Source organism: Colletotrichum aenigma, assembly GCF_013390185.1.
Source record: "Colletotrichum aenigma strain Cg56 chromosome Unknown KSG_Cg56_contig05, whole genome shotgun sequence".
Classification (NCBI taxonomy): Eukaryota; Fungi; Ascomycota; class Sordariomycetes; order Glomerellales; family Glomerellaceae; genus Colletotrichum; species Colletotrichum aenigma.
The window spans coordinates 634,814-662,691 of NW_023500911.1; the positions used below are offsets into that span (position 1 = coordinate 634,814).

The 27,878-nt window shown below is 43.8% G+C and overlaps 10 protein-coding genes across 10 annotated transcripts; 7 read left to right on the forward strand and 3 right to left on the reverse strand.

Annotated features, from left to right (window-relative positions):
* Window positions 1-9,243: 9,243 nt before the first annotated feature.
* pgdA-4 (Peptidoglycan deacetylase) lies at window positions 9,244-10,176 on the forward strand (the record flags this gene model as incomplete). The annotated part of the gene is made up of 4 exons (XM_037323063.1): window positions 9,244-9,346; window positions 9,402-9,722; window positions 9,780-9,967; window positions 10,018-10,176. 4 exons carry the CDS (start codon window positions 9,244-9,246, stop codon window positions 10,174-10,176), a joined length of 771 nt encoding a protein of 256 aa, XP_037177864.1.
* Window positions 10,177-10,570: 394 nt separating this feature from the next.
* Window positions 10,571-11,450, reverse strand: CGCA056_v007816 (putative glutamine amidotransferase-like protein; the record flags this gene model as incomplete). Its single annotated transcript, XM_037323064.1, has 2 exons — window positions 10,571-11,082; window positions 11,138-11,450. The coding sequence occupies 2 exons, from the start codon at window positions 11,448-11,450 to the stop codon at window positions 10,571-10,573; spliced, it is 825 nt and encodes a 274-aa protein (XP_037177867.1).
* Window positions 11,451-11,839: 389 nt separating this feature from the next.
* Window positions 11,840-14,184, forward strand: CGCA056_v007817 (Transcriptional activator protein acu-15; the record flags this gene model as incomplete). The annotated part of the gene is made up of 5 exons (XM_037323065.1): window positions 11,840-11,923; window positions 11,978-12,026; window positions 12,088-12,139; window positions 12,197-12,971; window positions 13,765-14,184. 5 exons carry the CDS (start codon window positions 11,840-11,842, stop codon window positions 14,182-14,184), a joined length of 1,380 nt encoding a protein of 459 aa, XP_037177866.1.
* Window positions 14,185-14,823: 639 nt separating this feature from the next.
* CGCA056_v007818 (putative transporter) lies at window positions 14,824-16,109 on the forward strand (the record flags this gene model as incomplete). Its single annotated transcript, XM_037323066.1, has 4 exons — window positions 14,824-15,018; window positions 15,085-15,447; window positions 15,498-15,719; window positions 15,771-16,109. The coding sequence occupies 4 exons, from the start codon at window positions 14,824-14,826 to the stop codon at window positions 16,107-16,109; spliced, it is 1,119 nt and encodes a 372-aa protein (XP_037177859.1).
* A 440-nt stretch (window positions 16,110-16,549) lies between these two features.
* Window positions 16,550-16,960, reverse strand: CGCA056_v007819 (uncharacterized protein; the record flags this gene model as incomplete). The annotated part of the gene is made up of 2 exons (XM_037323067.1): window positions 16,550-16,756; window positions 16,856-16,960. 2 exons carry the CDS (start codon window positions 16,958-16,960, stop codon window positions 16,550-16,552), a joined length of 312 nt encoding a protein of 103 aa, XP_037177858.1.
* A 438-nt stretch (window positions 16,961-17,398) lies between these two features.
* Window positions 17,399-18,748, forward strand: fahA-1 (Fumarylacetoacetase; the record flags this gene model as incomplete). The annotated part of the gene is made up of 2 exons (XM_037323068.1): window positions 17,399-18,341; window positions 18,405-18,748. The coding sequence occupies 2 exons, from the start codon at window positions 17,399-17,401 to the stop codon at window positions 18,746-18,748; spliced, it is 1,287 nt and encodes a 428-aa protein (XP_037178574.1).
* A 1,246-nt stretch (window positions 18,749-19,994) lies between these two features.
* CGCA056_v007821 (uncharacterized protein) lies at window positions 19,995-20,327 on the forward strand (the record flags this gene model as incomplete). Its single annotated transcript, XM_037323069.1, has 1 exon — window positions 19,995-20,327. The coding sequence occupies one exon, from the start codon at window positions 19,995-19,997 to the stop codon at window positions 20,325-20,327; it is 333 nt and encodes a 110-aa protein (XP_037178575.1).
* An 804-nt stretch (window positions 20,328-21,131) lies between these two features.
* On the forward strand, window positions 21,132-22,536 carry hmgA-1 (Homogentisate 1,2-dioxygenase; the record flags this gene model as incomplete). Its single annotated transcript, XM_037323070.1, has 2 exons — window positions 21,132-21,199; window positions 21,279-22,536. The coding sequence occupies 2 exons, from the start codon at window positions 21,132-21,134 to the stop codon at window positions 22,534-22,536; spliced, it is 1,326 nt and encodes a 441-aa protein (XP_037178576.1).
* Window positions 22,537-23,012: 476 nt separating this feature from the next.
* Window positions 23,013-24,857, reverse strand: CGCA056_v007823 (Choline transport protein; the record flags this gene model as incomplete). The annotated part of the gene is made up of 5 exons (XM_037323071.1): window positions 23,013-23,817; window positions 23,899-24,067; window positions 24,121-24,396; window positions 24,461-24,537; window positions 24,592-24,857. The coding sequence occupies 5 exons, from the start codon at window positions 24,855-24,857 to the stop codon at window positions 23,013-23,015; spliced, it is 1,593 nt and encodes a 530-aa protein (XP_037178577.1).
* A 1,216-nt stretch (window positions 24,858-26,073) lies between these two features.
* Window positions 26,074-27,769, forward strand: phacB-2 (3-hydroxyphenylacetate 6-hydroxylase; the record flags this gene model as incomplete). Its single annotated transcript, XM_037323072.1, has 3 exons — window positions 26,074-26,442; window positions 26,516-27,392; window positions 27,450-27,769. 3 exons carry the CDS (start codon window positions 26,074-26,076, stop codon window positions 27,767-27,769), a joined length of 1,566 nt encoding a protein of 521 aa, XP_037178570.1.
* Between the last annotated feature and the right edge of the window lie 109 nt (window positions 27,770-27,878).

Here is a 27,878-nt window from a genome sequence, read left to right on the forward strand (position 1 = left end):
CAGCGGGAAGGGTTTATTCCCGGCGGACGGCCTGCCGGAGATAAGCTTGGGCCGCACGTATCTTTTTCCCGCGGGGTTTATCGTAGGTTATCGATTGGCTTGATCACGGGACAAATACCGTTTGAGCCATTTTCCGCCTCTACAGGACAACAGTATCCGAACGTTGTCAGTGGCTGACGGAAGGAACCTCGTGCTCAGTCTAACATTCTTCAAGCTCTCTGCACGGACCCACGTGTTCTTCACCTTGTAAGACGGGCCCCGGCCGGCCCGGGTCCGAGGCCCGAATCCCGGGCCGTATCCCGCATCGAGGTGGGGGTCGGCCACATCACTCTGTGGCCATGCACGTCCGGCGCTGGTATGCAGACAGATCAATCAAGCCACGTCACGCACGCTCATTCAGTGTGATTTCGCACGGCTGTACCAGTCTCTATCCGGGCGCGGCTTATGCCTCCGGTGCCGAGTCCGCTTCTTGATCATCATAGTCCTTGACACGAGTCACTATACAGGCGCAAGAAGGACCCCGTTGTTGCGTCATGTCAGTTGTGGGCTAGCTCGTCCACCTAAGGCACGAGAAACATAATGGGGTAATCTCGTCCCCAAGGGTACCCGAAGCCGAACTCGTCGTCGAAATTGTATTTGTCTCTGGGTACCTATGGGTGTTAGAGCCCTACCCATAGTTACCCATAGGCCCTATGGGTTAGTACCTATATGGATACCCATGGATAGTTCGAAGCCTGAGACTCTGCTAGGTTTGTTTTGATAAAGAATCATGTTAGCTGACCAGGAGAGTGCGCAGTATCAAAGCCGATGAGGTTCTTGCAAAACAGAACCCTGAGGTGAAAGCTTTGACGCAAGAGGGAGGCTATCTGAGCCCACGCTTTTGGGCGCTGCCGCACATAGACAATTTTCTCAACGACCCAGAAACAGGCATCAAAGCACTCGTCATCAACTCTGCGGACTCGATCAAACAGGTTATCGCTACTGGGTTTGAATCTCTCAATGAACGAGCTGAACGTGTTTCTAAGGTCGGTCTCACTCAGGACTTTGAGATGGGAAAGAAGAAGTGGGAGTATCTTCGCAACCTGCCCCGTTCGACATGGGAGCTACAGATTTCATGGTCATGGCTGAGGTGTGACGCACTTGCCCGAAGAGACGGAGAGGAGCCCGGTGCTTGCCACTTCGCACCGCCGACGTCAGTGCCTCCGGAATCGACCATCGCATCGTCTCTTGCACCAACCGAGACCAGCCTCCTAACCAATGCCAACACCTTCACAACTCTTGCGAGTTACAGGCACGCAGGTTATCAGGAAATAAAGGTGTATTATAGGAGTAACTATTCAGAAGGGTAGTCTATATTATAGGTTAATATCCACACGCGTAGCTTATATAATACTATACGTTATATAATAAGTAGTAAAACTATAGCTTAGATTAAAGGTATCATAATATACCTCTCTAGACGTTAAAGATAGCTAAAAAAAACTTATTCCTTACTATTATATACTTAAAACCTATCTAAATTTATTATATAAAATATATAAGAATAGCTTTTAAAATAATAAAATAAATAAATAAATAAAATTAATATTTATAGAATATAAAAATACTTAATAGGGTTATTTAGTTATTAGAATAGGTTATAAATATATTTAGAATTAATAAAACTTCTTAATATAGTTAATATTAGCTATTAAATATAAGTAGAAAAAATAAACAAAACTTTTCATTTTTTTATAATTAAAACTTTTTTTGATTATTTATATTTTATAAAAATAAGTTTTTAAAAATCCTAAATTACTTATTATAACGTTTATATATTATTGAAATAATTATTAGATTATTTAACATAATTATTAGGATTTTTGCTAATTATTTTATAAATTAAAATTTACAATATTTGTCAATAAAAAAAAGCTACTACTTATATATATAAAGTATATAAATATGAAAAAGCTATTATCAATACTACTGCTATTATTATTAGCTTCTTCTCTATTTTTAATAATAATAATAATAATAAGAAGTTTATTATACCTTTTAGCCTTTTTATATCTCTCTCCCCTTATTCCCTCTATCTTATTATTAAAGAGGTTAAAAATAAAAATAAAATAATACTTTATATATAACATGGTTCATCAGTCAGCTGGCTGGACTAGTCAGCCGGACGTTATTTTCCCACATACATAATAACATCTAGTATTTCTCAACCATAACGCATTAAATCAACTACTAGTTGTTGCTATCAGAATCTCCTGAGGGTTCGACATCTTTAGAATAGGTTCGCGCGTTATGCCCAGTCTCACCATATATACTACAGCGTCTCTAAGCTAGCTGGGCTCTCTTTGATGGACCCCCCTCGTCGTCCTCTTGAGGTGCTGGATGTTTCTCTTTTTGTTTCCCTTTAAGAAAAATCTGAGATTCCTCTATACTAAGTGCCCCTCTAAGCTGGACCTACGTTCTTTTAGCCTTCTAACGCTTAGTAAGTGCTATATTCATATCCTCAAGGGTATAAAGCTGATCAGTTAAAATAGTGATTAAGTGCGCTATTACCTGCACACCCTTTAATAACTACTTAACTGCAGTAATAATTAGTGTTAGTAAGCTTCCTTAATAAGTAGAGATATAACTTTTGATAAAGTTAGGCTGTGAGATAGTTTGTTGTAGGTTAGAGGGCGTTTATAACTGCTAAGGTGGAGGTGTTGAAGGGTTGGCTATAGGAGGTGTAGGCGTCTGTAAATATATATCAAGCTTTTTGATGATATAGTCTAGGTCCTATGGTGAAATTCTAGCGCTTTAGAAAGCAGACCTAATGCTTTCCTTATTAAAAACCTTATTGTGGGCTTAGTAGAAGGTAATAAAGAACTCAGACTTAGTGATGTGATTTATGGAGGCTCTGATGAATTAGTTGATTTTATCACTATATATGCGTTTTAAAGGTGAATAAAGGGTAATATCTAATAGCTGTAGTAGATGTAATAAATATATAGGCATACTAACAGTTATAATATTGTTCTGCTTGTAGTAATTATTAAACTCAGCTGATAAATAGCTCTTATAGCTGTTGATAATAAGCATCTAGTAGACGCCCTTCGTTTAGTTCTTAGTGTGTTTATTAAAGTGTTTAATCTAGTTAAGACCTATCTGATTATCTATCTATCTATTAGCAGTAGGTTTAATCACCTAGTTGCCTAGAAAATCTGATTCCATAGTCTAACTGGCAAGGTGATATACACCCTTAACGATCATAAACGGAGGGATGCACCACCCGCCCAAATTAACACATTTAATAACTGTAGCCTATTCATAATTGCTAGGCTGGACAGACTTTGCTTTGCTGTGTCGATCAGCATGTGTGACCACTATTAACATAGTGATCATGCCTATTATAAAGCCAGTTTTATCAAAATTATATAGGTCCCCCTCTTAGATGCTATACTTAGCTATTATGTTGCGTAATAGCGCAAACCACTTTAATATAACCTCAGGATCTTCTTAAAGAGCCCTTTAATAATTATATAGACGATTAAACTTAGTTTTCAGAGCAGGCTGTGAGTCCACAAACCGCCTAGCCTATCGCTTGCCAACAGGCTTACTATTACAGGCTCGCAGCAGGAGATTAGCCATATCTTCCACACTACTGAGGCGGAAAGGAAATCCTCTAGAATCCTGTTTAATAACATATTAGAGAAGTGTTTTCTCTTCAATTAGATTAACTTTATATTATTAGAGTTAAGCTTATTTATGTTGCGGTTAGTTGTTTATTCTATCGGCTAAGGTGTTCTTTAGGATACCGTAGGTCTTTGCAGCATGCGAAATGCTTAAGTTATTACCTGCAGCGCGTGTCGATCGGATCGCTTTAATTGCGAGAATGACTTTGTCTTCTTGGGTGTAGATTGGCATTATAGTTGTTGAGATTTTATGCGTCAAAGGTTTAAGTGATTTGGACGTAAGAGTGTTTAGAAAAAAAAGTCCGGCTGACTGGTCCGGCCGGCTGACTGATGAACCACGTTATTTTTATTATATTTATTTTTATATTTTTTGCTGTTTTTATTTTTATGTCTACTTTTTCTCTAGCTTTTGTTATATTTATTACTCCTCTTATTATATTTACTATTTTTAATATTATTTTATTATTTTCTCTCTGCTTAATAATAAATAAGAAGTCCTTTTTAGCTTTATTAGGGCTAATAGACTTTTTATAGCTATTTTAGCTTAATATTAATAGAGCTAGTTAAATATACTTATTGTTACTTTTTTATACTTATTAAGGCTAAGCTTTATTATTAAGTTTAAGGGGTTATTATATATATAAAGTTTTAGTTTAAAATGATATTTATTTTTAGCTATTTTTAGACTTATTTTTAAGCTTTTATAAACTAAATTAAACTTTTTAGTTATAAAGCTAAATATAAACTTTTTAGCTATTGTATTACTTTATTTCTTAATATTCTTATTTTATGTCTCTTATAATAAGTATATATGTATCTATTAGGTTTAGTAGTATATAAAAATATTTAAATTTACCTCTAGAAAAGCTTTTTATAAAAATATTAGTAAGTATTAAGTTTATAGGTAATAAGCTATATTAAAATTACTTTTTTAAAACTTCTATTATAACTATATATTTTAGATATCTATATAATAGAAATGTATTATAATATATTATTTATTATTAAGTATAAGTTAGATTATCTATTAATTACTATGATTTACTTTCTAAGCGTTTTGTCTTATATTTAACGCTATATTTTAGAAAGGTTTGTAAGTATTATTACCTTTTTGTAGTATTTTTAAAGCTCAAAAGCTTTATTTCTGTTATAGATATTATAATAATATTTTAATATATAGCTTTCTAATATATTATATCTCTAAAAAGGAATATGATATATCTTTTAGCTAATCTCTATATTTCTTTATTATTAGTAAATAAAGTATTATTTATAATTTAAAAAGTTTATATATTTTTTATATTTCTAAAGTAAAAGGTAAAGGAATATATCATATAGAGGTATTAGATTATTTAGTTAACTACTATTATATAAGCTAATAAAAAGTTTATAAAGAAATATAAAAAATATATAGTTATAAAAGCTATATTTAGATATATTATTATTACTAAATAAAATATAAAACTAATTTTGGTTTAATATTTTTTTTATATATATAAAAAAAAAGCTTATTTTTTATTTCAAAAAGTAACAAAGTTATAAATTATATTCCGTTTTAAAACTTAAAACGCTTAATAACCTTTTTAATATATAAATTATGTATTAAATAAACTGTTCAAGCTATATAATCTCTAACTATTTAAATATTAAAATAATACTTAATAGTATTTTAATCTTTAAATTTATATTCAGCTTTTAGCTTATTAATAATTTATTTTACTTTAGAGAAATAATCTTAATAATATAAAATAAAATAAAATTTATATAAGATAAAACTAAAACCTAACGTTTAAGAATTTAGAAAAGATATACTTTTCTAAGTTTAAAATATGTTTTAACTTCTTTAGAGTTACTAAGAAATACTTATACTATAAGAGAAATATGTTTTTAAAGCTATATAAAGCTTCATTAAACTTGATATTTTTATTTTATTTAAAGCCCTCTAAGAGTTAATAATTAATTAGAGGTTTATTTACATTCCTCTTTATATTTAAAAAAGTATTATCTATATTAAATTATTATATTTAAAAACTAAATTAAATAACTAAAGCTATTATAACATAAAACGTTCTTATAGTAAAAATTACTATATACATATTTTCTAAAACACTATTTTTCTAGAGGTCTCTTTATATGTAAGTCTTAGATTTAAAACGTTTTAAATTATTAATTATGTTAATTTTATATATAAAAACTTATTTTAGAAATAGAGGTTTTAATTATATAGATTATTAATTAATTTCTTATTATATTCTTTTTTTCATAATTTCTTAAGTTTAAGTTTATTATCTCTATAAAACGCTTATATAGATATTTTAGAAATATTAGAAGATTTTTTTAGTTTTAAAGAGGTAATTAGAACTTAAATATATAGATATCTTATTTTAAATCCTTGTTATTGTATCTCTATTTCTAACTTCTAATATAATTTTATATATAGAAATAAAGGGTTATATATTGAGAAAAACCTTTTTTATCACTGTTTTTAGTATTAAACATAAATACTATAAAAAAGGCTTTTTAAGCGTATTAGTTTTTACTAGGAATAACTTCTTTTAGTATTTAATCTTAGAGAATAGCTATTCTAAATTATTTCTCTTATTAATAACTTTGGAATAAGTCTTTAAGATATTATTAATAAATAAAATAAAGTCTCTAAATTGCTTTAGAAGTTATTAATTATATTAGCTTAAGTAATTTATTTTTCTATACTTTTTCTAATTATAAGCTTTTTTTAAAAGTTTTATTTAAGCTTTTTATTATATATATTTAGTCTATAACTCTATATATTCTATCTTTTAACTTAAAAAGGTTCTTAAGAAGTATTAATATTATTTTCTCTTTATTTATATTTAATACTATTATTTTAAATTAAATTTAAAGTTTATTATATTTACTCTAACTTTTATTAATAGTAATATGAACATTATTACCTTTTTTTAAAAATATTTATAACTTTTTAAATTTATTTATTAGATTTATTATTATATATATTTAGTATATTAGCTTTTTCTCTTTAGTTTTTAATTATAACTTAAGGTTTTAAAGTTTATTTAGAAATAAAAAGACTTCTTAAAACCTCTTTCTAGGTTTTCTAATATATTATAATATTTTATAGCTATATAACTAAGGTGTTTTGCTTTTTAAAAGTGTTTTCTATTATCTTATTAACTTATTTCTATATATTTAGAAGTTTAAATATTAAATTTAAAAATATTTTAAGTTTTAGTTTCTAGTTAATAATATAATACATAAGTTTAATTAGTATTACTATATATTTATCCTCTTCTAAGGAAAACTTTAACTTATTAAATTATACATTATATATTATAATTACTCTTTTAAGTATAAGTATTTAGATCTTATATAAGTTATATATATTATTAGTATATCTAGCTAAATATCTAATATATTCTTATAGATATACTTTGTAATATATTCTTTTTTATTCTTTTTCTTATTTCTTTTTAAACAGATATATATAATAACTATATATATATATCTATTCCTAATATAGCCAAAACTCTCTCTCAATTATAAATATATACAAAAAGACTTGTTAATAGAAATATTAAGTATACTATTCTTTTTCAATTTAATTTAGTAATTTCTAATTAGTTTTTTATTATAAAGATTAGTTAAAAAGATAAATCTTTATAAAAGTTAATTCTAGTTATATATTTAGAAGAAGTTCAACTTTTCTTTATGTTTCAATACTTCTTATGATTATTTCTTAGTTAGTACGTTCTAAACTACTAACTAGCTTTTTTAAATCTACTAAAAGCGTTTGAAATATAACTTTATTATTCTTTATTTAATATTAATAATATATACTATTATTATTAATAATCACTACTATTTTATGATTTTAATATATAATATAAGTTACTAATCTATATTATTTTCTAATTTATTATTTCAAATAGAAAAATATTATTAAAACTTCTTTAAATAAATAACATATTGAAAAGAAACTTTATAGCTTATTTAAATATTTATCTTTAATAATTAAAATATAAAAAGCTTTTAAGATTATTTTAAACAAATACTAAAATATCTTAAAAAATATAATAACATAGGCGAATTACTTTATTTTTTAACTTTAAACGTAAAATAGCTTTCTTTATATAGTTTTCAATATATATTTCGTATTATATCTATATTAAGCTATATATCTTCACTTTCTAAATAATTTTAAATATACGTTTAAAAGCTTTAAAGCTTAAATAGTTAGAACGAAAATACTATAAATATATATTATTTAAGCGATCTCTATAATAATTATATATATCTTATCTATGTTTTAATTATGTAGGCCAGAAGCGCCTAGCGGATGTGTGACTAGCAATGCCACTCGATCGGGAGACATTCACTGGAGCTATTGTAGTTCAGTGAGCAGACAACGTTAGTTAAGAGCCTCTTCCACACTAGGTGGGAAGGGCCCACACGGAGTTGCAATGAATTTCGTTTAGTTCGATCGAATTTGAATGGCTTGCTTAAGTACAGTTCTACTATGTAGAATTTGGGCGACTGCCGTACCAGCAAATCCAGCGTCACAGAGTAACGTGAAGTCAGCACATCCTTAAGCGATCGGAGGTACAAAGGACATAAAACGTGCATCAAGGTCGAGGGGGAGCATAGTTGTGAAGATTTGTCTATTTTACGTGGCAAAATATTTCTCTCTAGCAACCCGCATGGGTAAACCAACCCAGCATCACCTTCACACAATCAAGATGCTCGCGGAGGAGCACTCTGAGCACTTGTAAGCTATGACTCAACAAATAGTTGGGGATACCTACAGGAAAGATATGATACGTGTCGATGAGTATTCTTCCATCATCAAATCGTGGGAAATGGAGCCTTGCTGCCCATCCCATCTCGCCCGTCGTCCCATCGTCATAGACGTAATTGCTCTGTCCATGGAGCATCACCTCGTTGGCATTACTAGGGCTAAAAGGGAAAACCTTGAAAACAGTGTGCTTTCTGGATGCCTAACCCTTCCAGGAGCCGAGGTTTACCTCAGCTATTTCTGCCCGGGCGCTGGCAATCAGTATTGCTTGTCCCGCATCACAGCTAGAGGGATACTTACTGTCGCGACCCTGAACATTAGTTGCTGCCTTTTTCATGACGCCATCTTCGGCGAAGCATTCGGCCCACGAATTTGCGTTCTCTTTATCGTCAGAGAAGGTGTAGAAACGTTGAAGAAACTCGACTAAAGGCTTGTCCAACGCCGAGGGGTCATACCCAAAAGAGTGCGCCGCAAGTGCTTCAGGTGCCAGATCCATTGGAAAGTTCTGTATATGATCGATAGAATGAACAGCGAGTGTCTCAGGCCTCAGTCTGTTGATCATGCCCCGTGCTTCTTTATCTCATTGCAATCGGGCTGAGCGCACTTGATGAAGCTGTCCTGAATGCCCCACATCATTCGGACAAGAGCTCAAAAGTCCGACAGGCCATCCAATAGCCCAACCTCATGCTTTGATACCGTGCATACATAAGCTATGATTTGCTATGCTCAGATTTGGCACACCTTTGGGTATGATGCAGCACATGACTTACTACATCACTATTCAAGATGGCACCCAAGGCACTTTGCTGCTTTTCCGTCGACATTGACGCTGTTTGCGGTTGGATCGGATCATACGGAGGCGAAGAATCCGTTTCTGACATCTCACGAGGTATTCACTATTCTATTGACGTGATGGCTTCCAGATACTTACACTGGATGAATAGGTTACTTCGCTGGTACTGTTGGAGTCCGGCGTCTGCTAGACCTCTCCAAGAAGTACAATATCAAAACAACTTGGTTCATTCCCGGCCACACCTTAGAGACGTTCCCCGAAGAGTGTGCTCTTATCAGGGATGCCGGCCATGAAATTGGTCTGCACGGTTACTCGCACGAGAATCCGAAGGAGATGACAGTTGAACAGCAACGAGTGGTCCTTGACAAGACGTACCGACTTGTCACGGAGTTCTGTGGCAAGCCTCCTAGAGGCTCAGTAGTCCCGTGGTGGGAGACTCCCAAGGAAGGCGCCGAGCTCATGTTGGAGTATGGTAAGACCCCGAAGATAATGGCTTTGAAACTTCCATGAAGACTTATTTCTGGGAAAGGTCTTGAATACGATCACTCGTTCTCTCATCACGACGCGATACCTTACTGGCTGCGTGTCGGGGACGAATGGACCAAGATTGACTACTCGAAGCATCCAGATACATGGATGAAGCCGCTGGTGAGAGGTGAGGAGACCGGCTTAGTGGAGATTCCTGCAAGCTGGTATCTGGATGATCTGCCTCCAATGGTAAGCGAAATGGAATGAACCCTGTCTAACACAGGCGCTAACACATGCAGATGTTCATTAAGAATGTGCAGAACAGCCATGGCTGGGTGCATCCATCGGTTGTCGAGGATCTGTGGAAGGACCACTTCGACTTCTTCTACGAGAACTATGACAATTTTGTTTCCCAGTCACAATTCACCCCGATGTTTCGGGGCACCCTCATGCACTAAAGATTCTGGAAAGGTAATACCTCTGGAAGAGATTTGTTTCAGCCTTTGTACTAATGGCTAGTCAGGGTGATTCAATATTTGATGACGAAGCTGGTGTGGAGTTTGTGAAGATGGAAGATATTTGCGATGAGTTCAAGTCTCGCAGCTCTCCTCCTGCTGGGGCCAGAATGCCAGCCGAAGCAGAATCGATCCTTAAATGTTGATTCGTATGAAGGTATCCCTGGACGTGGAATCGCATCTGAACCGCTTATTTACGTAGTAGATATACATGAAATAAGAAGTCTTCATGATTCAGTTTTAACATTTCATATACATCATTCAGGCGGCCTTTAATTTAGGGATGGAATGTTGCAAGATAAATCTCCACACGACTCTACAACTTCTGTACTCTTTTCTATTCTACAAGTGTCGGCTGCGACAAGAAAAACTGGATGGCCATCTCGCCAGCCAGCAACCTTGTATCATCCTGATCTACAAGTCTCAAATACTCCTTCATCTTCTCATCGTCGGGTATCATCCCAGATTGCTGCACGGCTAATGTGCTCCATTTGTTGATGAAAGTATCAAATTCCGGGTGCCCCCGGTAGGTCAACACCCGGCCCGGCACCAAGAATCCCTGAACTTCGCACAAGGGAGATGTGCCCATCTGCACCCAGTTCGGAGGCAGTGGTCCATCCAGTTGTACCACATCTTGGTGAAGAAACTGGTACGAGACGGTGTCGCCCTTCAGACAAGGGAAATGGGATGCGAAGTCCTCTGAAAGCGACACTTGATGAACCCCAATCTCCCAACCCTTGGGGTTCTTCACTACCCGAGCGCCATGTTTGGATAGAAAGGCCTGGCCGGTGAGTTGGTGGCCAAAACATCCCCCGAATATTTTCACATTCGGAGAGTTCTCATAGACATCTGCGGCTGGTCAGTGATTGTAAACCATGGCTGGACAACATCTTCGAAGACATACCTCGGAGGAAGGCAGCTAGCTTGTGAATCCACGGCTCATCATCATATGCTGAAGCCACGGAACCAGTGACGATGAGGGCATCGAAATCTTCCACTGGCGATGGATACTCGTCTTTGAGAATCACATCGAAGCCAGTAACCTCGGCAATAATTTGGCCGTTCGGCCTTTTAGCGTTGTACGCGTTGACAGATGCTAGAATCCAGCTGGCGAAAATGTCGTCAAATTGGCCCCTATCTTTCGCAATGTTCTCGGGAATAGGAAAGCAGCAGAGGACCGCAATCCGGAGTCTGCGGCGTGGGGTTACTACCGTCATGGTGATCCTGGGGTGTTGTCTCGGTCGGTTAAGTTCTGGCTGGCTGAGAATTCGAAGACAGATAATACCCTTGATAAGACAATACCCAGTTAAACCTTGCCGAAATGTACCGAACAGATATAAATAAGGTGGGAGAATACCTCCACACATCGGCTCGACAGCGGCACAGCGGACATCGCACATTAAGTCCGCCGTGGGGCCGGTGTTGATAACGGCGGGGAACTGCCGAGATAAGACAAGTCAAGGGATCCATCCGGAGCGGATGACTGATTCAGTCGCCTAATCGGGATATCGAGTGCGGAGGTTGAGACCGGCGGCAGTGAGACATTCGGAGCCATGTCACGCTTATGGTCATGAGTTATGCTTCATCGCAGAACAATACAGCAAAAATGAGCCAGACGCTGTACGGTATCCCGTGGCTACGCGCTCAACGTGAGATTGCCTGCTGTCGCTGTCGTCGCCGTAAGAAGAAGGTTGGGAAATCACATTGATGCGCAATTGTGGTGCCAAAGCTGACAAAATGCTAGTGTGATAAACGCCGCCCGCTGTGCGGCGAATGTGCCAGGTCCGGTGCAGGTGAGAGTGGAAGGCATTTCCATTAGCCGCATCACTGAAGTTGACTCGATCTTGTGTCCAGAATGTGTGCCACTCGCCCCTAAGAAGTCTGCCATGACCACACTTCCAGCTGGGTAAGCAACCTACTGTATCATGCAGGCAATGGAGTTCTCATAGTCATTGGCCATTAGATACATTCATCTGCTCGAGGAACATATAGCGACACTTGAAACTCGCCTCCGACAGTCCAATCCGTCGATTGCTGGTGACCATTTTCTGAGCGACCCCAGAGCAAGACCTGTCAACACCCCAGCCTCGATGGATTTGATAGCAGATGATGCTGTGCCTCCATTGAATCTGTTGAGCAGACTTTCAGATGGGTCACTGGATGTCGCCGGGCCTGCTTCTCCCACTGATACACCCGGTGCCGGCCCAGTGGCAACTCCGGATTGGGTGCTCGGGACATTCGATGAAGCCATCGACTTCGATCTTGCAGCATTGAGCGGCAGAGATATCTCACCGTTAACAAACCCTCCACGAGACCGCATGACGGATCAATCTCAATTAGAACCCACAACGTTCGAGGCCGATGACATCCAAGACACGGAACCCGGCGCACCTTCTCTTCAGCTCGCCATCCAAGAAGAACGGCTGACCGAGTCATACTTGCCTCTGTCAGTTGCTGTTCGCTGTGTGAAGGAATACTTCACAAGTGCTCACCCCATGTGGCCGTTCTTACATCGCCAGCAATGGGAGGACTGGTGGAAGTATTGGTCTGGCACGGCGAGACAAATGAACTCACCAGGCTCGCAGACTTTCTTCGTGGACATGGTGCTTTCTATTGGCGCTCTGCTGGTTCATGGATCGACCCCTCTTCCGAACACCTGGACCTTTCTCGGGCATCCTTTCAACGAGCCATGGCGAAGTACAGGTCTTATGAGATCCAAGAGTCATCGCCTATTTTGCGTACGCAGCCATCTCTACTACTGACTGTGCACGCGATGCATCTCAACTCCGTCCGAGACCTCTTCGATTGCGCGTCAGAATCAGTGAAGAACTGTGCATTATCGGACCTCTCGTATCAAAGATCACGGCGAAAAGCACCTTCAATTCAACAGCATCGCATCGACGACGTCGTTCGGAAAATGGTTACAAGGACATGTCTCGTAATAGATATTATCATATCTAACACGGTGGAACATAGCCTTTGCTTGGAAAACTCATCGGTGGATGACGATAACAGGTCAGAGCTAGACGGCTCTGTGTCTTCTGAAGAACTCAGGCTCGATAATCCCTTCGAGTTCAACTCGGCTGCTCCTTCGCCAGCAGATGTTGCCCTGGAAGAACACATTTTCCAGCTTCGTCGGATTCAGTACCGTATCCTAAAGATTACGCGGAGATTGGAACATGATGCGCAAAGGGAAGGCCATCCCGTCCCCAACTTATGGCGTTCGTGGCCTCGGCATGATTTAGATCGTTGGATCCACGATATTGACTCCCTGTCTGACTCTGCGGAGCGTCAAAGAAAGTTTCAATCGAGCGCATGGCTACAGAAGCTGGCCAACTATACAGCCATTTCGTTGTTCCCGAACCCATACTTGGCCATTCGAGGAGGGGACTCGAGACACCTTGTGACTGCAGCCTGCTCCGTTCTCGTATCCTTTCGGAGGTTCCGGGTCAGAGATCACACTACATGCTATACTCGGACTGCAGTATGTTTGGAAAATCACCATAAGATTCAGTTGCTAACATTGTTTAGCTTCTTCACCAGTTCCAAGCTGGAGTCGGCGTGGTCTTTTGCCTGTGGGCGACGCCTACACACCAGCAAATGGCGCTATACGATCGCCGCCCGGTCTGCCAAGCGTTGTTTGCCTGTCTTGCGACTTTGATTGACTTTGCAAGCAAGTGGAGCTCTGCCCAGGTCTTTCGTGACGTTTTTGAGTTGCTGATGGAGGCTGTGCCTGTCGTGGAGTTCGGCGACCCATCTCAATCATGGTCTATCACGCCTCCTCAATCGGCTAACCTACAGCTGTTAGTAACTGAACTGGAGGATCTGAAGGTGCAGCAGAAAGTAATCAACATGCTCAAAACTATGCGTAAGGGGCGGGTGCCGTTCACGTCGCCATCAGTGGAGGAGACGCAGTGGATTCAGTACGAGCATAACGAACATATGTCTTAATTGCTATCTTCTAGAAGAACTTTCAAGACGACAGATGGACTAATTCAGTCTCTTAGGTTAGAAGCGAACCTTCGAGTACCAAAGTCGTAGTTGAAAGAAGTGCCTCATCAATGAAGCTTCCACTCGCATGCTTCTCACCCTTGAATTGAGTGGGTGCAAAGATAAGAATAATGTGACAAAGTCGGATTTACATCTTCCAATGTGGTTTTCTCGATTTCGTCGGCGTGACATATAATCTTCAATCTGAAAAATAAGTCCCACGCCCGATGTGGACTTAGTCTCACCAGACTGTGACTTCATGTCCGACACAATCGACAAAATTGTAGCCTCTAAGTCATCATGAACTGGAGCATGGGGTTGATGCGATATCCCTGCACAGAGGCGGACTTTGTCGCATATTGTCCGACTAGCGCCACAATCGCTACCCAAGCCTAGATAAGCATCAATACTCCAATGCCGGGAATGGGACGGGGCACACACATCCTACTACCCTTCGCGTTGGCCAGCAGCAACACGGTGGAGCTGATATCTATCGACAAGTCGCCCTCATCCAGACAAGCCAGAATCATCTGGTAGTACCATCACACGGAAAGCTACACTTATGATCACTTTGGGTTGCGTTTGTTATCGATAATGAAAATGAACAGCCGCCGTGCTTCAGGGTCACTCCGCGACGGCCCGGACGACGTGAAAGAGGATGCAAAGTCGCAAGTTACGGGGACGATAGAGGAGCGTTTCGACTATGACGCCAGCGATGTCAAACGCTTAGTGCGTAAAGTCGATTGGCGCATCATGCCATTTCTTTGGGGCTATGCTGTTCTCTCGGCAGTCGACGTAAGACAACTTTGGTTACCGGAATCTAAAAATATATCAAGCAATGCTAATTATCCGAAATATCAGAAAGTCATCATCTCGAACGCAGCTCTCTACGGCATGTTGAAAGACAACAATCTGGTTGGTCAGCAGTACAGCTGGGTCGGCTCCATCTTCTATTTTGGCTACCTTGTAGCTGAGTTCCCAGCTGTAAATCTGATGGCTCGGTTTCCGATCGGCAAGTTTCTTGCAATTACAGCCATGGGTTGGTCTGTCACGACGCTGCTCATGGCCGTCACCCACAACGCCGCCGGTCTGATGGCGCTTCGATTCTTTATGGGCATGTGGGAAGCGCCAGCGCTACCTGGATTGACTCTGATCACCGTCATGTGGTGGCGGAAGAAAGAACAACCATTGCGCGTGGCCATCTGGAGTTCAACAGTTGCCTCGGTACGTCAGATTTTTGCCTTGTTCGTGCGAATAAAGCTAACCACTTCCAGGTATACGTTGGGCTTGTCTCTTATGGCATTGGAAACAGCACCCTGGCTATAGCTTCATGGCGTCTGCTTTTCATTGTTCTAGGTGGCATTAGCTTCATCTTTTCTATACTCATGTTCTTTCTCTTTCCTGATAGACCCGAAGAAGGCAAGTTCTTATCAGCAAAAGAAGCATACATCGCGGTGCACCGCAAGCTTGACGACAACACTGGCATCGAAAACAAGGTTAGTGTGAGCCTCAATCAACTAAGGCGCAGTACTAACCATGCTCGGCAGGAGTTTAAGTGGTACCAAGTCTGCGAGGCCCTCATCGACTGGAAGTCTTGGGTTGTGTGCTTGTTCTTCCTGTGCATGAATGTGTCCAACGGTGGACTCAATACCTTCTCTGCGCAGATTGTGTCCAGCTTTGGGTTTGACCCACTCAAGACAGTTCTTCTTGGTATGCCTACCGGCGTCATCCAGGCAGTTTCTTCCATCCTCGCCACGATTCCCCCTCGCTACATCAAGGACACCCGATGCATTTCGGCTGCCGCTTGCTGCATCGTGCCCCTTGTGTGCAGCATCGTCATTCGCGAACTACCCTCTTCTAACAAGGCTGGTCTGCTTACCGCGTAATACTTCTTTTACTTCTTCTGGGGTCCCTATGCCGTTGCGCTTAGATTGCCTATGGCAAACACGAGTGGGCACACGAAGAAGGTGACGGTAAACGCGATGGTGTTTCTGGCATACTGTGTAGCCAACATTATTGCGCCACAGACATTTCGTGCTAGTGAAGCACCGCATTACGCCACTGGTTACAACAGCATCTTGGGATTCGAGAGCAGTGCCGTGGTGCTCATGACTGTGTATTACGTCGGAGTCAAATATGATAATCGGAGGAGAGACGAGGCTTATGGTGAGGTGGTCCCAGGCGAAATCTCTGTAGGGGAAAGCATGGAAGACCTCACGGACTGGGAGAAGAAGAGTTTCAGATACGTGTGTTAGAATCTGATTCCTGGGGTTGGCATTCCCTTCTGGATCTAAGATTCTTTTCTTGGCGGTAATAATGACATAGCTCAATCCTTGAAATAAACCATTGCAAATCCTCGGTGAGCCCCCTTTGCGAAAGCCTTTAGCTCTGCGTGCGCTGCGCACTCATTGTCGTAATAGCCCATATCTTCGGCAGATGCAAATGTAGAGATGGCGGCTATGGTGAACCCTTGCGCTCTTTGATCAGCCACGGCCAAAGCAGCTTTTACAGACAAGATATAGGGCTTTCCGTCCTGCGGTACGTTAGCGACTTGGTTTGTGTTTTGAAGGCTAAGTCGCGCATCTTTGCCGAAGTGAAGATGAGAATTAGGCTTGGACGGAAAAGCTCTTACCTTGAGAGCTTTCTGTGGCATCTGCTGGTAAAATCCCAAGACTTTCTTCTGACTTTCCTCGTCAGGTATTTTGAAAAGAGTAATTCTAGTGATCTTTTCCGCCATTTTGAAAGATTATCTTGCTACAAACGGTGTTGAAGAGAGTTTAGGCTGGCTGTGCTGCTTAAAGGATGGTGGAGGATTGGTATGTCTGTGGACATTCTCAAGACAAATGTGTACACAAAAGCATTTAACATCAAGGCCAAGATTAGATATGGTTTCAATGTCACCAAAGACGTCGAACGCGCAATTGCCGAGGTTCTGCATTGCAGCTCAGCATTACACTTGCGAGAGGGGCTTGAGGGGCGTTTGTCGTTCCGAGACTTCGGAAACGGACTTTGCTCCGAGACTCGGAATCGCAGGGTCGCAGTGGCTTCCGTCTGCGACGTATGATATTCACAGTTCTGATCTCTGAATAAAAAGTTGAGATTTTGATATAGATTGTCAACGCAGTATCTAATGCATTTCATCCGTCGTGGTTGTGCAACCCAAGCTATTCTCAAGATGAAGTCCTGGCTACCAATTGCCCCACGATCTCACTTCTCGCCCCAAAACATCCCTTTCGGGGTGATATCCAGCAAGGAAAAGCAGCAGCATCGCCCGGCTGTTGCTATTGGGGACCATGTTCTTGACCTAGACGCATTCGCTCAAGGCGGTGGCTTTCGCAAAGCGCCTACGCTCTCGGCAGATCAATTGAAAGTGTTTTCGCAGCCTACCCTCAACTCATTTGCGGAATTGGGACGGCCAGTACATCGAATCGTCCGGTCGTACTTGCAAGAGGTCTTTCAAGACAGCACCCCTCACCCAGACATCCTTAAGGACAACGACGCCCTGAAGAAATCGGCTTTGCGTCCTGTATCGGAAGTATCTTTGCATCTCCCTTTTGCGATAGGAGATTACACGGACTTTTTCGCCGGGCGCAATCACGCGCACAACGTCGGCACCCTGTTTCGCGGAGCGGCCAACGCACTGCAGCCAAACTACAATCACCTGCCGGTCGCTTATCACGGCCGAGCCAGTTCCGTTGTAGTCTCCGGCACCCCGCTCCGGAGGCCGTGGGGACAGGCCTTGCCGGCACCCGGCGCCACCGAGCCGGTCTTCCGGCCTTGTGCGCGTCTCGATATTGAGCTTGAGATGGGCATGTTCATCTGCAAGCCCAACAATCTTGGAAGTCCGATCCCTGTCAACGAGGCTGAGGAGTATATCTTTGGATATGTGTTGATGAACGACTGGAGCGCAAGGGATATTCAGCAGTGGGAATACGTTCCCCTTGGCCCATTCAATGCGAAGAATTTTGGCACCTCAATCAGCCCTTGGGTGGTGCTCGCTGATGCGCTGGAGCCGTTCCGAACGAAAGGACTGCCGAATGATGTGCAGCTGCAATCATACTTGCGAGAAAACCGAGCTGAAAATGTTCTGGACATCAACTTGGAGGTTTCTCTGTCTGGTACGTTCGCAATCCTTAACTCACATGAAATGGAGACTAACCGAGTCGCTTTTTTTGATTTAGCCTCAGGAGGTGAGGAAACCATTCTCACTCGAACTTCTGCGAAGAACCTTTTGTGGTCTTGGCCCCAGATGGTAGCACATCATTCAATCTCAGGCTGTAACCTTCGTGCAGGGGACTTGCTTGGCTCAGGGACCGTTTCTGGGTCTGAACCTGGCACTCAAGGAAGCCTCTTAGAACAGTCGCAAGGCGGCAAGGTCCCTATCAAGTTGAATGGTGGACAAGAACGTAAGTTTCTCCAAGACGGAGATACAGTTGTCATCAAGGGCTGGGCTGGTGGAGCAGACGGCGAGCTAGTCGGATTTGGAGAGTGTTCTGGCCAAATTTTGGCACCGATAGCATTCTAGAAGATTCACATTAGGACTCTCAAGATTAGGGAACGCGTGGTAATTCCTACCCGGTACCCCAAAAATTAGACTACAGAGCTTAATCACGGTAGACATGTGATACCTAAGGCATTATTTGACTTCGTCAGTTCACATGACGACGAGTTTGATGTCTCCCCAAGATCAGTAGTCGGAGCTGCACGGTGCGTGTGGCATTGGGATTTGGAGTTGTGGATTAGCAATCATATCTCTAAATAAGGTAGGGATGCAGAATCAACTATTGAATCCATGCTAAAAGGTGTCATGATCGGAAAGAAAAAAAGAGGAGACGTACAATTGGATACGCCCGCGAGTACAACGGGTATGCCCGTGTACAGAACATCTCATATGATTTGGAGCGTGAAACCTCGGTCGACGGCTGCCAGGCTCGCCGCCGATCCCAAACCAGCCGAGGTCGTATTCCCCGATTAGGCATCTCAGCATTTTCAAAGTCGCTACAAGTATGTGCCCCTTCCAACTACGTCTACCTCTCGTCGACATATCTTTCTTTCGCGCAAGCAGCTGCTTCAAAAACAATGAGTCCCTCTTTTTCAGAATAAATAGGCGTGGAAAGTGTTGGTCACGGCGAGTTCATTTCTCAGACGCTACCCATGCGCATGGCCAATGCCAGACCTGTCGCTTACGGTGGATGCTCCCTCTCTGTCGCTGTAAGCGCAGCCTGTGCGACCACTAAATCCTCCCTTGACCTCTACTCAGTTGTTGGACATTTTCATGGGCCCGCCTCCCCCAACAAAAGCTTCTTTGCACCGTCGAAAGCACCAGAGACACGCGGTCATTTTCAACTAGACGAGTTCGGGTTCACCAGAAACAACCCGACGGCACGTCTCGTACTTGCCTAGATGTTTTAGTTGACTTCCATACCCAAGAGCCATCGTCCCTAGACTACTCCGCTAGTCCCGTCTTGGCTTGGCCGAAACCCGAGGACTGTCCTACTGGCTTTGACAACCTCTCAAACCTACAGGCCAGAGGTGCTGCGAGCGATAATGAGCTCAAAGAATACCGTCAAATTCTCCGTCAACATGAAAAATTTATCGAAACACGAATTCGCCCAAACGGCGTGTCCGGACAGAATCTTTCTGGGGTGGCTTCCAAAGTACCAACAACCCAGGATTACTTACCAGTGACTTTGAAAAGATCCGCTGAGTGGTCCCGCTCACGGTCGCCGTTGCGTTTCTCAAACGAGAACCTTGCAGCAGTTGCCTTTCTCATGGATGGCACATGTTCGTTCGTTCCGTTGACTCATGATCACATGTGGTTTCAAGACGTCACAGCCTGCTCTTCAATTGACGTGGCGCTGAGATTCTTTACAAAAGAAGTCAACTTTGAGAATTGGCACATTGTGGAGAGGAATGCCATCAGGGGAGGTGGGAACAGGACGTTTGCGGAGTCACGTATTTGGGACGAAAAGGGCAATTTCATAGCTCATATGAGCCAGCAGAGTATCATGAGGTTAAAGAAAGACGTCACACATTCTAACTTAGAGAAGCTTTCCCTTAGGATGCATGTTAAGTGCGGTCGTCGCATAGGCATTAGACTCTAGGCTTAGGGACCACACGTCTTGGGAAGGTACAAACTGAAATCGTTACCGATGGTGTGAGCATTTCATATAGCCCATGAATAAAACCCATTCGAAAGTTCAAACAACGGAAGTTATCCGGGATAAATCTTTGGAGACGGAAATCTCTTGTTCGGGCTTTTACGGTTGCACAGCTTTTTCAGACGCTTCCAAGTTAGTTAGTTGCTTGACGCCACAAGGCTTTGAAGGGGTTTTGCCCACATAATCCCCTTGCGTAACGATGGGAATGTCTTTGCGTTCTCTGTGTCTATGTATGCACTAAATTTGGCAACTTGAGATAGCGAACATGACTTCTCAAGGGCTTGTGGATTCTTGTGGTGATTAAGCAACCTCGGAAGTGGTTGCGTTCCGAACTTCCGAGATCTCGATTCACCCAACGGACCCCGCGAGGCGTCCTCGTCACCCCGAGAAATACTTTCCGTTTCTTCCGTAGAAGCGATTTGCTGTCGTTTACTGTAGCAGCCGGTAATGCACTCGGCTTTGGATGTGAAAATGCGCAAACTCTCAGTCTCGGTCCTGTGGAGACATGAGTTTTAAGGTCGACTTGTTCTGCATACGGTCGATGTGAAAAGAGGGCAAAGCTTCATTGTCAAAGAGGCTATTGCAGCAAACTTATCGCGATAATTATTGCTGAATTCTCATCCTGGCCTACAGCGACTGGTCCATCTTACCTTGGAGATCATCTTTTCGCTCCCGCCGTCACTAGATCCGTCTGTTACCCCTCGGTCACAAAATCCGTTTCCTCCAAGTTCAAGTACTTCTTCCACCATGCCAGTCACCGACTTCTCCGTCAAAGAGAAGTACGAATATCTGAACGGCTTTGACTCCTTCCATGAGTAAGTATCCAAGATATCGCAACGTCCGACCCGGTGGTCTGGCATATCTACATCTTGAATATCACTAATGTTATTCCAGATCAGAAGCCATAAAGGGTGCACTGCCAATTGGAGCGAACTCGCCCCAGAAAGCTCCGTATGGCCTGTATGCAGAGAAGCTCTCGGGCACAGCGTTTACAGCACCGCGACATGAGAACTTGCAGACATGGCTTTACCGCATCATCCCTGCTGCGTCCCACTCCTCTTTTGAGCCGCTGCGAGAGAATGGCCCCAAACCTGGGGGTCAGATCCACCAGATCCCCAATCAACTTCGCTGGGATCCGTTCGACATCAGCAATGATACCGATTGGATTAGCGGTCTGAGGCCCGTTGGTGGTGCTGGTGATCCAGCGATGAAAACTGGCCTGGGTATCTTCATTTTCGCTGCTGGAAAGAGCATGGACGCCAAAACTGCGATGTATTCGTCGGACGGCGACATGCTCATTGTACTTCAGCATGGTGTATTGGACATCAAGACGGAATTGGGAAACATTTTGGTCCGCCCCAATGAAATTGCCGTCATACCACGGGGTATTCGATACCAGATCAACCTTCCGGAAGGCCCTGTCAGAGGCTACATCCTCGAGCTTCACCAAGGTCACTTCACTCTGCCAGAGCTTGGGCCCATAGGCTCAAACTGTCTGGCAAACCCCAGAGACTTCCAGATTCCCGTTGCAGCATTCGACGAAGATGAGTCCGAATGGTCCATCGTCAACAAATTCAATGGGTCGTTCTTTGTCGCTAAGCAGAAACACACGCCATTCGATGTTGTGGCGTGGCATGGGAAATACTACCCTTTTAAATATGACCTGGGTCGGTTCTCAGTCATCGGCAGCATTTCCTTCGACCACCCAGACCCGTCAATCTACACCGTCCTCACAGGCCCGTCTGACCATCCCGGCACTGCTATCGCCGACTTCGTTATCTTTCCACCCCGATGGCTAGTACAGGAAGACACCTTCCGTCCTCCCTGGTATCACCGCAATACCATGTCCGAGTTCATGGGCCTGATTTGTGGTGACTACGACGCGAAGACTGGCGGGGGCTTCCGTCCCGCGGGAGCAAGCTTGCACAATGTCATGTCCGCTCATGGCCCTGATGCAAGCACTTTTGAGCGGGCCTCCAACGCAGAGCTGAAGCCACAGAAGATTGGCGAGGGGAGCATGGCGTTCATGTTTGAGAGCTCACTTATGGTTGGGGTCACGGAATGGGGTCTGGAAACTTGCCAGAAGGTCCAGAAGGGTTACAGCGAAGATAGTTGGTCAAGTCTGGCGAGGCATTTCAGGCGTCCAGAATAAGTTGGTACTTGGAGGAATACTTGAATATTTAACCATTGGTCATCGGAAGACTTAAGCCCCAAATTGAGATTGTATTAACGTGAGTGACCGAGAAGACTCAAAGAAACCTATTTTGAGTTTTGAGAATGCAAGCTTTTCAAATGAGTAGGAATTCCAACTGACATTTTTCGAGCAATTGTTTTGTGACATGTTCATTCGAGGTGTTGTATTCATCAGAGACAAGAATTTCGTGTGTCAGTTGTGTCAACTTTGAATGCAAAGACCTACTTTGATATTCTTCTGGCGCACTGCACTGGTTGTGGGTCTCAAGTATCTCATGGTCATTGTAGAATGCATCTGTCAACTTGTGAAATTTACCAACTCAGCTGAGCTCAGAGTTGCGTGAGGCAAAGACTCTTACGAGACTTTGTTTCCATTTTAATTGCGAAAGGCGATTCCTAATCCAAAACCACAAGTGACAAAAGCAAAAGCATCGTTCAAATATCCCCGACTCCCTCAACAACTTCGGAGATGACAACAGGAACCTCAAACTTTGCGTGGCCGCGAGCGAAATAGTAACAGAGTCCAGACACAACCCAACCGGCCATAACCACAGTAGAATAATTCATATTCTGGGCCGTTACAGGTTGCGCAGATGGGAAAGTGCTGAAGATAATGACGACCGTCATCCATACTAGGCTCACGACGTTCAGCACAGGGCCCAGAAATCCCCAAAGTCTGAAAGGTCCATATTCCTTGCGCGTCAATCTATTCCGTCCAACAAGAAGCATGTACGCAATTGGGATGCTGTAGGAAAGATAAATACCAATAATCGCCATGGAAAGAACAGCATTGAAGGCTGTAGTGTTCCCAAGATAGAGGAATCCAAGCAGGAGCTGCATGATCGTAACCACAGCTATCGCCCTCACTGGGACTTGAAGGTCTTTGTGGACATGGCTGAAGAAGGCATCGAAGGGCACTGCTTTATCTCGCGCGAAAGCCCACAGAGTGCGAGAAGTAGACGTGATGCAGCCTACTGTTGCTGCAACGGCTACCGTGATCAAGGTAAGCGAAATAACAGTTGCTCCGGCCCTTGACTTCGTGGTATCGAGATATATCTGCATGAAGGGAAACCCCGTCGGGGTGGCTAACAGCGTTTCGAGAGATCCCGTAGAGAAGAGGAGAACAACGACATATACGAGACCCATGAGGCCGTTGGCGACAACACTGCCTACCATGGCGATTGGAACGTTTCGAGTGGCGTTGGGGATTTCTTCTGCCATGTGACAGGCTGCATCATATCTTTCAAAATGCATTTGTTAGTAAGTGCATTATTAATCTGCAGTGAATATTCACAGGATCTGTCGAAAGGGACAGACTTACCCAAGGAAGGGATACACTGCACTGATGAGCCCTACAAGCCATGATACCCCATCATTAGTCCATCCACTGCTGTTGACGAACTCAGTGAAGACAAATGATGAAGTATTCTTCGAAGCCATGACTCCGAGCACAATGAGAATTGCGATAAATGCCACGACGTGTATAACCCCTGTTCAAAAGTTAGTCAGCGTGCATATCGAGCATGAGCATTTGCGGTCGTACCGGAGATCATGTTCGCGTGGGGCAACATCTTTGAACCCCAAATGTTCAGTGCAGAGGAGTAGAGAAGAACTGCCCAGTAAAACAGCATCCCCTGCCAGCGCTGAGGTACATATGAATCATCGTTCAATATGATCAAAGCTTGTGTTTGCAACCCTGCGGCGAAGGCAGCTGATGCGCAAAAGACTGTGAGGCCACCGACAGAGATCCAGCCAGTGGTGAACGCTGCAAGCGACCGAGTCTTTGGGGGACATAGAGCGGCAACCCAGTGGTATTGTCCTTGAGGTCACCTCGTTAGACCGTCATAAACATCGTGAGGAGCTTTTGAGATATTGGGACATACCGCCTGCAGTTGGATAAATGGATGCGATCTCACCCAACGATGCTGCAATGCATACAGAACAGACGAAGGATAGGACACTAAAGCACTTGTAAGTCTATTGCCAGGGGAAAAAAATCATCATCTCAACTTACTAGTTGTAGAAGAGGCAAGGTGCACCTCCGCTCAAGAGAGCTTGAGCGACGACAGTTGAGAGTGCCTCCCATGTTGCCATCAAACAGAGGCAGAGTGCCCCGAGAGTCGGCAGCGAGAACTGCCTCTTGAGTTCCTGTGCATGTCCAAGCTGCGCCAGGCGATCTTCATCGGAGATAGCGTTAACGTTGTCGGCCGTGGAATCGATGGTCCTCAGGGGCTCGCCCGTCTTCGTCTCGTTGACGTCCATATCAAACTTTGTGTCCATCTGTGGCCAGGGAAATCAGTTGACAATCGTACGACTTGTTTTGCTTTCCGGGGGTTATGGCGTGTTGTAGGAAGTAAAGAGGGTTGTAAGTTGTGAATGCTGCTATGCCCAGTAGCTAGACTTGTTTGACCGCTCCGTTGTAAGACCTGCACAACGCATGCGGCGGAATTGTTCATCAACATTCCCCCGCGTTATGCACGATACGACGTAGCGGAAAAGTCATTGATAATCCTGCAATTGTGACAGGTCAATGTCGATGCTGGACCGGTGAGCCCCTGAATGTCGGCGGCATCCCATACCGCACAAGTCCGGCCGTTGGCATCTACGCGTGACGAGGCAGGACGTGGCCTGTGTGCGTGTGTGATTTCCGGGTTCCGAGATAAGGGCAGTGGCGGCAGCTCAGTGGCTTGGGCTTAGAATGAAACAGGACTGGACGTGATCAACGGCAATAACACACGCAAAAGAGTCATGTTATCGGTGCAACTATCTAACTATCCTTGAGACCCTACGAGAGAAGTGATATGTCTGTAGTAGTGAAACGACTCTATCAAACGCAGATACAAACAATGCCCAGATCCTCAGATGAGACCAAGTTCACAATGCTTGGCCTTCTCCACGACATGTCACATTGGTAATTCGAATTATGCCTGTGGAAGACCGAGTTCGAGATAGCACAGACCAGACATGGATCCATCCCATGCCACTTGCTTAATCGGACTTCAAAGATAAGTCTAGACCTATTTGAGACAAAATATCCGGCGGGGAAGCAAGTGGCACCTATCAATGAGGCGGGCTTCATTGCTGGCGCTGCCCAGTCGTCCTCGGAAACCCTATGGTTCCGCTCGGAAGAGACCCTGCAGCACCCGTCGGCCAACCCGACGTTCCGTGCGGGGTTCATGTCGCTACCCACCCCTACAGGGGAAAACCTGGGGTTGCAGATGCGGGGGAGTTGGCGATCCCAACAGCCGCTCAGCAGGCAGTCAGTTCCGAGAGGAACGCGTTTGGCTGACGCCGGCGGTAACTGACAGTACCGACGAGACCCGCACGGCATTGCTCCTGGTGCTGTGACGGAGCTGAGGCCCGGGTAGGGGCGGCAAGATCAGACCGGTATAGATATCACGTCTCAGTAGTAATCATCTTCCCATGAATCGCAATTGGATACCGGAGTGTCTTCAGCTTGACAAAGACTGCGATCACAAGTGCCAATTCCACAGCCATGGCCATCTCCAACGCCATCCAAGCTTTCCAGCAGCGGGTCTTTGACCACGCGCTGCAGTCTACCATCACGGGCATTCTTTTGATACCCCTCATCTACGTCATTGCAAATGAGTTCATCCGCTCTCAAGCGCGCATCGCCAAGTTGGACGGACCCCGAGGCCTACCCCTGATCGGCAACTTGTGGGATATTCGAGTCAACGCAGCAGAGCAATACCGCAGGTGGGCAAAGGAATTTGGGTCAGTATACCAGATTCAACTTGGCAATGTTCCCGTCGTCGTTGTCAACTCTGCTTCCGCTGCGAGGGCCCTGTTTGGACAGAACGCTCAGGCTCTCAGCTCTCGTCCGGAATTCTATACTTTCCACAAGGTTAGTACACCCTCCTTTTTGCAAACCCTTAAGTGTTCCTGATGTGAGTGGCTTGACTAACATCAGTGAATAGGTTCTCTCAGATACCGCCGGAACCACCATTGGAACATCTCCCTACAGCGACTCTCTCAAGCGCCGTCGCAAAGGTGCAGCGTCCGCTTTGAACCGTCCCTCCGTCGCTACCTATGTCCCCCACCTCGATGTCGAAACCAAAGACTTCATCAAAGAGCTGTATGAATACGGAAAGGCCGGTCAAGCACCCGTCGACCCCATGCCGATGATTCAGCGCCTGTCTCTCTCGCTTGCTCTGACTCTCAACTGGGGCGTGCGCATGAGCAGTCAGAAGGACGGTCTCTTTAAGGAGATCACCCACGTCGAGGAGGAAATCAGCCGCTTCCGCTCCACCACCGGCAACCTTCAAGACTACATCCCCCTTCTCCGTCTCAACCCGATCAACATGCACTCGGCCAAGGCGCGCGAGATGAGGAGCAGACGCGACGTCTATTTGACCAACCTGAACAGGGGCCTCGACGAGCGCATGGCCAACGGAACGCACAAGCCCTGCATCCAAGCCAACGTCATCATGGACCAGGACGCAAAGCTCAACAACGCGGAGCTGACCTCCATCAGTCTCACGATGCTCTCTGGCGGACTCGACACCGTCACGACTCAGGTTGCCTGGTTCGTGGCAATGCTGGCCCAAAGACCCGATATCCAGGAGAAGGCCGTTGCGGCTATCCGCGAGTTCTACAGCGCGAAGCAGCCCATGTGCGACTCTGAGGATGACCAGCAGTGCCGCTACATCGTGGCGTTGGTCCGCGAGTCTCTGAGATATTACACTGTTCTTCGCTTGGCTCTTCCCAGGGCCTCGGTTCGCGATGTGTCTTACGGCGAGGTGCTCATTCCCAAGGGATCGGTCATCTTCCTCAACGCCTGGGCGTGCAACATGGGTAGGTTTCATCTTCCCATCTAAGAAGAGACCCGAATTAGACACTAATGTTTGACAGACTCCGAAGTTTGGACTGATCCTGAAGTCTTCCGCCCCGAGAGGTGGCTGGAGCAGCCCGATGCGCCTCTATTCACCTACGGCGTTGGCTACCGAATGTGCGCTGGCTCGCTTCTGGCTAACAGGGAGCTGTATCTCGTCTACATGAGACTGCTCAACAGCTTCAAGATTGAAAAGTACGACGATGTTGACCATCACCCCATTTCCGGGAATGCGGACCCCACGAGTTTGGTGGCAATGCCGCGGCCGTACAAGGCACGATTCATCCCTAGAAATCTCGAGACTTTGAGCGAGGCTTTGAGGGAATCGGAAAAGGCGTAGGACCTGAGAGACAATTTGGAGAAAGAGATATCAAAGGGGAGTCTATGTCTAGCAATTAGATTAGCGACATGTGTGGTCGGACGAGAAGAATCCGTAGACTTGAAAACGT